The sequence below is a fragment of the Myotis brandtii genome, unplaced genomic scaffold, assembly GCF_000412655.1.
Source record: "Myotis brandtii unplaced genomic scaffold, ASM41265v1 scaffold1112, whole genome shotgun sequence".
NCBI lineage: Eukaryota > Metazoa > Chordata > Mammalia > Chiroptera > Vespertilionidae > Myotis > Myotis brandtii.
The window spans coordinates 140,518-148,235 of record NW_005353800.1 but is presented as its reverse complement, the minus strand read 5'-3'; the positions used below and the strand labels follow the sequence as shown (position 1 = coordinate 148,235).

Here is a 7,718-nt window from a genome sequence, read left to right as displayed (position 1 = left end):
CTGGCGTCGTCCTGAGGCTCCTGTGCGCAGAGCTCTGCAGGCCCGCTCTCTCCTTCCTCCTCACGACGCCTTTGTCATCGCCATCTCACAGATCAGGAACCGGAGCGTCAGAGAAGCGCAGGGGGTTGGCCAGGGCCGCCAGCTGGGCGGGTGCAGAGCCCGATCTGACTGAGTCTGGCCTCCGAGCCCCTCTCCGGGCTTCCCGGCTGAGTCACGTCTGCAGGGAATGGATGGCAGCAGCGAGGGTCCGGCCTGGGGAACAGAACACCCCGCCATCGCTGGCGTGGCCGCGGGTCGGGGTTCGAGCCAGCGGTTGGAGCGCACGCCTCATTGTGGACTTCTCCCTAGGCTGTGTGACCGAGACTCCGCGAGAGACTGAGGAGAGGACCGAGGAGAGGACCGGAAGGAGGGGCGGGCTCCTGGCTAGGCATTCGCTCCTGGACGAGTCCTGCAAAAGGTCAGCAGGGGGGAGGGTGGTGAGAGAGGTGGCGGTGCGGGGTGGGAGGGTGGAGACCCCCGGGGTGGCATCGGGAGGCGGGGCTGGGTGGGCGCGGCGGGGCTGGGCCCTCCCGGCCGGTGGCATCCACTGCCCGTCCGCTCTGCTGCTCCTTGAGCATCGCCGCCGCGGCAGACGGTGCTTCACTCCCCGGGAGCTCACCCACCCAAGACCCCCGCCTTCTCACCCCTCATCGCTTGAGCTCATTCCCTTCCCTCGTCCCAGATGGAGAAGGAGGAGGAGGCAACGCGGGAGCTGCTGCTGCCCAACTGGCAGGGCAGCGGCTCCCACGGGCTGACCATTGCCCAGAGGGACGATGGCGTCTTCGTGCAGGAGGTCATGCAGAACTCCCCTGCGGCCCGCACGGGGGTGGTCAAGGAGGGTGAGTCCCCTCGGGGTGTGGGCTGGGTGCTGGGTTGGGGTGGGTGGGGTGGTGGAGGGAAGGGCAGGGGGCAAGCAGAAGTGGGCACGTGGCTGTGGAGGGCCTGGTCCCAGTGCCAGCAGGATGGTCAGTACCCAAGCCCTACCTTCCCTTGCCCACCCTGTGTCCGTCACCCGCCCCCAGTCCTTGGGGGAGGAGGTCCTGTGAGGAGGGGCGGGGACACCGTCCTCAGTTCCAACTCCACCACTCACAAGCTCTGGCCACTTTGGGCAACTCAGTTGACCTGTCTAAGCCTCAGTTTTCTCATCTGTACAGTGGGCACTACCACAGCTGCCTTGCATGACATGCATTCAATGTGTGTGCGTGTGTGTTGCTTTCTGAGACCCGCTTCTTGTTCCTCCCGGCGTGTGTGTGTGTGTGTGTGTGTGTGTGCGCGCGTGTTGCTTTCCTGAGACCCGCTTCTTGTTCCTCCCGGTTCAGGGGACCAGATTGTGGGTGCCACCATCTACTTTGACAACCTGCAGTCGGGCGAGGTGACACAGCTGCTGAGTACCATGGGGCACCACACGGTGGGTCTGAAGCTGCAGCGGAAGGGGGACCGCTCCCCTGAGCCGGGCCAGACCTGGACGCACGAAGTCTTCAGCTCCCGCACCTCTGAAGTGGTTCTGGTGAGTGCCTCGCCGGCCCGTCCACGCCCTGAGCTCCCGGCCACGCCGCCCGCCAGTCCCCCTTCCCGAGGCTTCTCTCTGCCTAAGGGCCTCTCTTGCCATTCCTTCTCCTGAGCTCACCTTCAGGGGACCAGATTGTGGGTGCCACCATCTACTTTGACAACCTGCAGTCGGGCGAGGTGACACAGCTGCTGAGTACCATGGGGCACCACACGGTGGGTCTGAAGCTGCAGCGGAAGGGGGACCGCTCCCCTGAGCCGGGCCAGACCTGGACGCACGAAGTCTTCAGCTCCCGCACCTCTGAAGTGGTTCTGGTGAGTGCCTCGCCGGCCCGTCCACGCCCTGAGCTCCCGGCCACGCCGCCCGCCGGTCCCCCTTCCCGAGGCTTCTCTCTGCCTGCGGGCCTCTCTTGCCATTCCTTCTCCTGAGCTCACGCTCTGCACTCTGTTGAGTCAGCCTGGTTGTTGCTGGTTGTGCCACGTGTGGCACAGCACGTGGCTGATGCTGCCCCTAAGTCAGTCTCTTCAGAGCGCCGCAGCCGGGAGCCACGCATGCTGCTGGGCCCCGGGTGCTTTGCCGGAATCTTGGGAATGATTTCACAGGTGCCCAGTTCTGCCTCACAGAACATTTTTCTTTTCTTTTCTTTTTAAAATATGTGTTTTATTGATTTTAGAGAGAGAGGAAGGGAGATGGAGAGAGAGAGAAACATCAGTCAGCTGCCTCCTGCACGCCTCCTACTGGGGATTGAGCTGCAACCCAGGCAGCCTGACCAGGAATCCAACCGGCGACCTCTCGGTGCACGGGATGATGCTCAACCGACTGAGCCGCACTGGCCAGCGCGCTCAGAGCATTTTTCTGCTTCCGGAGGCCTGAACTCGCCTGTGAGTCGGAAGCTGGGCTGCAAAGTGCCTGTGGGACGATTCCCTGCTCCTTCTGATGACTTGTTTATGCAACAAAGAATGGGTGCTCACAGAGGGGGTTCGCCCAAGCACAGCCACTCTCCACCCAGCTTTCGGGGATCCTTGGGAGGGTCCCCCTCCTGCTTAAACAAACACACCAGGGAGTTGAGAGTTGAGAGCCTTAGGGTCAAGTCAGTGCAGAGCTGGCCGCCCAGAGGCGTCCTGGGTACTTGACTGGCCGACTTGAGTCTAGAATTGATTGCAAATCCTTCTCCCAGACCATGCTGTCCAGCCGTCTACACCCTCGTCGCCCCATGGCTTTTGCTTTCCGGAGTTGCCCCACGTCATTTGCTTTCCTCCTCTGATGTGGTTGTCAGCCCCTTTCGTCAGCCCTCTGTGCTCTGCCCCAGGAGGCTCCGTGGACCCCTGTTTTGGTCCCGGCTTCTTTGGGAAAAGGCTGGGCCGCGGCCGGGCGTCGGTAACTCAGGCAGACTCTGTTGCAACCTCTGCCGGGCTGTCTCTCTGCAGAGCGGGGATGACGAGGAGTACCAGCGCATCTATGCCACGAAGATCAAGCCCCGGCTGAAGTCGGAGGACGGAGTGGAAGGGGAGCCTGGGGAGACCCAGAGCCGCACCATCACGGTGACCAGAAGGGTCACGGCCTACACTGTGGATGTGACGGGCCGGGAAGGAGCCAAGGACATCGACATCAGCAGCCCTGAGTTCAAGTTCAAGATTCCACGGCACGAGCTGACCGAAATCTCCACTGTGGATGTGGAGACCCAGTCTGGGAAGACAGTGATCCGGCTGCCCTCGGGCTCGGGGGCAGCGTCTCCGGCCACAGGCTCTGCTGTGGACATTCGAGCAGGCTCCATTGCCACCTCGGGACCAGAGCTCCATGGTGCTGGCCACTCGAAGCTGCAGGTCACCGTGCCGGGGATAAAGGTGGGAAGCCCAGACATCAGTGTCGGTGCAAAGGGCTTGGACTTGGGCGGCAAAGGGGGGATCCACGTTCCAGGAGTGGGCATTTCGTCTTCTCTTGGCGGTGGGGCAGTAGAGGTTCAGGGCCCATCTCTTGAGAGTGACAATAATGGGAAAATTAAAATTCCCACCATGAAGATGCCAAAATTTGGTGTCTCAACAGGGCCCCAGCACCAGGCCCCAGAGGCAGGGCTGAGTGTTTCTGCACCTGAATTCTCTGTGGGGCACAAGGGAGGCCAGCCAGGCATGACCATCGGTGGGAACATCCAGGCTCCTCAGCTGGAAGTCGGTGCTCCCTGTGCCACGGTTCAGGGGCTTAAGGGGAAACTGAAGGGCCCCCAAATTACCGGGCCATCGTTTGAGGGAGACCTAGGCCTGAAAGGTGCCAAGCCACAGGGGAGCATAGGGGTGGACATCTCTGCTCCCCAAATCAAGGGCACCATCACCGGCCCCCATGTGGAAGGTCAAGGCCCTGATGTTGATATTCATGGGCCTGGAGGCAAACTAAATATCCCCAAGATGAAAGCTCCCAAATTCTCTGTGTCAGGATCTAAGGGAGAGGGAACTGGAATTGACGTGACACTACCCACAGGTGACATGACTCTTCCTGGGGTCTCTGGGGGCGTCAGCCTGCCCGAGGTTGCTACCGGGGGGCTGGAAGGGAAGCTGAAGGGTACTAAAGTCAAGACTCCTGAAATGATTATTCAGAAACCTAAAATCTCCATGCAGGATGTGGATCTGAGCCTTGGGTCCTCCAAGCTGAGAGGAGATATTAAGGTTTCTGCTCCGGGAATGCAAGGTGATGTCAAAGGCCCTCAAGTGGCAGTTAAAGGCTCCAAAGTGGACATAGAGACACCCAGCCTAGAGGGGACTCTGGTAGGACCGAAGCTGAGTGGTCCTTCTGGAAAAATGGGAACCTGCAGTATCTCCATGGCAGATGTAGACTTAAATGTGGCTGCACCGAAAGTGAAAGGGGGTGTAGATGTCACCCTCCCCAAAGTAGAAGGGAAAGTCAAAATCCCCGAGATGGATGTCAAAGGCCCCAAAGTGGATGTCAGCGCCCCAGATGTGGAACTTCATGGCCCGGAATGGAACCTGAAAATGCCCAAGATGAAAATGCCCAAGTTCAGCACTCCAGGAGTCAAAGGAGAAGGCTCAGATATAGACGTAAATCTACCCAAAGGAGATGTCCGTATTACGGGGCCCAACGTCAACATGGAAGCTCCAGATGTCAACATAGGAGGCCTGGGGGGCAAACTTAAAGGTCCTGATATGAAGTTGCCTGAAGTGAGTGTCAAGACACCAAAGATCTCCATGCCTGACGTAGATCTGCATGTGAAAGGCCCCAAGGTGAAAGGAGAGTACGATGTAACGGTGCCAAAACTTGAAGGGGAACTGAAAGGCCCCCAGATGGACGTTAATGCCCCAGATGTGGATGTTCACGGCCCAGAATGGCATCTGAAGATGCCCAAGATGAAAATGCCCAAGTTCAGTGTGCCAGGGTTCAAAGCAGAGGGCCCAGATGTGGATGTGAACCTGCCCAAGCCTGATGTGGACATTTCCGGGCCCAAGGTAGATGTGACTGCTCCAGATGTGAGAATTGAGGGACCAGAAGGAAAATTGAAAGGACCCAAATTTAAGATGCCCGAGATGAATATCAAGGCCCCGAAGATCTCCATGCCAGATGTGGACTTACATTTGAAAGGCCCTAGCGTAAAAGGAGAATACGATGTTACGGTGCCAAAGGCTGAAGGTGAGATTAAAGTTCCTGATGTTGAACTTAAAAGTGCCAAGTTGGACATTGATGTTCCAGATGTGGACGTTCAAGGCCCAGACTGGAACTTGAAGATGCCCAAAATGAAAATGCCCAAGTTCAGCATGCCTGGCTTCAAAGCAGAGGGCCCAGACGTGGATGTGAACCTGCCCAAAGCTGACATTGGCATCTCAGGACCCAAGGTGGATGTGGACATTCCAGATGTGAATATTGAAGGACCTGAAGGGAAGCTGACAGGTCCCAAGTTTAAGATGCCTGAGATGAACATCAAGGCCCCCAAGATCTCCATGCCTGAGGTGGACTTGCACATGAAAGGTCCCAAGGTAAAGGGAGAATATGATGTTACAGTGCCAAAGCTGGAAGGTGACCTGAAAGGGCCAAAAGTAGATGTCAGTGCCCCAGATGTTGAAGTTCATGGTCCTGATTGGAACCTCAAGATGCCCAAGATGAAAATGCCCAAATTTACCATGCCCAGCCTCAAAGGAGAGGGTCCAGAATTGGATGTGAACCTGCCCAAGGCTGATGTAGACCTTTCTGCACCCAAGATCGATGTTAGTGCTCCAGATCTGAGCCTTGAGGGACCTGAAGGGAAGTTGAAAGGCCCCAAGTTCAAGATGCCTGAGATGCACTTCAAAGCTCCTAAGATGACTCTGCCAGATGTTGACCTCAATCTTAAAGGACCCAAAATGAAAGGAAATCTAGAGATGTCTGCACCAAAACTAGAAGGTGAGATGACAGTTCCAGACGTGGACCTCAAAGGGCCCAGCGTAGACATTAAAGCACCAGATGTGGAAGTACAAGGTGGAGACTGGAGCCTGAAAATGCCCAAGATGAAAATGCCCAAGTTCAGCGTGCCTGGCTTCAAAGCAGAGGGCCCAGAAGTGGATGTGAACCTGCCCAAGGCTGACATCGACATCTCTGGACCCAAGGTTGACATAGAAGCTCCAGACGTGAGCCTTGAGGGACCAGAAGGGAAGCTGAAGGGTCCCAAGTTCAAGATGCCTGACATGCACTTCAAGGCCCCCAAGATCTCCATGCCTGATGTGGACTTCAACTTGAAAGGCCCCAAAGTCAAAGGGGATGTGGATGTGTCAGTGCCCAAGATAGAAGGTGAAATGAAAGTGCCAGATGTGGACATCAAAGGACCCAAAGTGGACGTTGATGTCCCAGATGTGGATGTGCATGGACCAGACTGGCATCTGAAGATGCCCAAGATGAAAATGCCCAAGTTCAGCATGCCGGGCTTCAAAGGAGAGGGCCCCGAAGTGGATGTGAACCTGCCCAAGGCTGACATTGACATCTCCGGACCCAAGGTTGACATTGAAGCTCCAGATGTGAGTCTTGAGGGACCAGAAGGGAAGCTGAAGGGTCCAAAGTTTAAGATGCCTGACATGCACTTCAAGGCTCCCAAGATCTCCATGCCTGATGTGAACTTGAATCTTAAGGGACCAAAACTAAAAGGAGATGCGGATGTGTCTTTGCCTGATGTAGAAGGTGAAATAAAAGTGCCAGATGTCAACCTTAAAGGGCCCAAAGCTGACATCAGTGCTCCAGATGTGGATATTCATGGCCCAGACTGGCACCTGAAGATGCCCAAGGTGAAAATGCCCAAGTTCAGCATGCCGGGCTTCAAAGGAGAGGGCCCAGAAGTGGATGTGAACCTGCCCAAGGCTGACTTTGATGTCTCAGGACCCAAGGTGGATGTTGAAGTTCCAGATGTGAACATTGAAGGTCCAGATGCAAAACTAAAAGGTCCTAAATTTAAGATGCCAGAAATGAACATAAAGCCTCAGAAGATACCAATACCAGATGTTGGTTTGCATTTGAAAGGTCCTAAAATGAAAGTAGATTATGACGTGACTGTCCCAAAAGTAGAAGGAGAGATACAGACTCCTGATGTCAACATTAAAGGACCCAAAGTAGACATTAATGCACCAGACATGGGAGTTCATGGCCCAGACTGGCACCTGAAGATGCCCAAGGTGAAAATGCCCAAGTTCAGCATGCCAGGCTTCAAAGGAGAGGGCCCAGAAGTGGATGTGAACCTGCCCAAAGCCGACATTAATGTCTCTGGACCCAAGATGGACATTAATGCTCCAGATGTGACTCTTGAAGGTCCAGAGGGGAAACTAAAGGGCCCCAAGTTCAAGATGCCAAGCATGAATATACAGACACACAAAATTTCTATGCCTGATGTTGGACTTAACCTGAAAGCTCCTAAACTGAAAACCGATGTCGATGTTTCCCTTCCTAAAGTGGAAGGAGACTTGAAAGTTCCTGAAATAGACGTGAAAGCCCCTAAGGTGGATGTGGATGTTGGAGATATTGATATTGAATGTCCTGAAGGAAAGATAAAAGGCCCTAAGTTTAAGATGCCAGACATGCATTTCAAGGCTCCCAAAATCTCCATGCCTGATGTGGACTTACACTTGAAAGGCCCCAAGGTCAAAGGGGATGTGGATGTCTCTGTGCCCAAGATAGAAGGTGAAATGAAAGTGCCAGATGTGGACATCAAAGG

General features: G+C 55.5%; 1 protein-coding gene across 1 annotated transcript in view; it reads left to right on the top strand.

Moving 5' to 3' along the window:
- The first annotated feature begins 321 nt into the window (after nt 1–321).
- The window catches only part of AHNAK (AHNAK nucleoprotein), an 18,804-nt gene continuing 11,407 nt past the window's right edge, over nt 322–7,718 (top strand). The window contains exons 1-6 of the mRNA XM_014545251.1: nt 322–457; nt 722–878; nt 1,359–1,601; nt 1,673–1,860; nt 2,974–3,390; nt 4,156–7,187. Of these exons, the coding sequence (XP_014400737.1) occupies nt 722–878; nt 1,359–1,601; nt 1,673–1,860; nt 2,974–3,390; nt 4,156–7,187 (4,037 nt within the window). The 5' untranslated portion in view covers nt 322–457. The remainder of the gene's footprint in view (nt 458–721; nt 879–1,358; nt 1,602–1,672; nt 1,861–2,973; nt 3,391–4,155; nt 7,188–7,718) is intronic.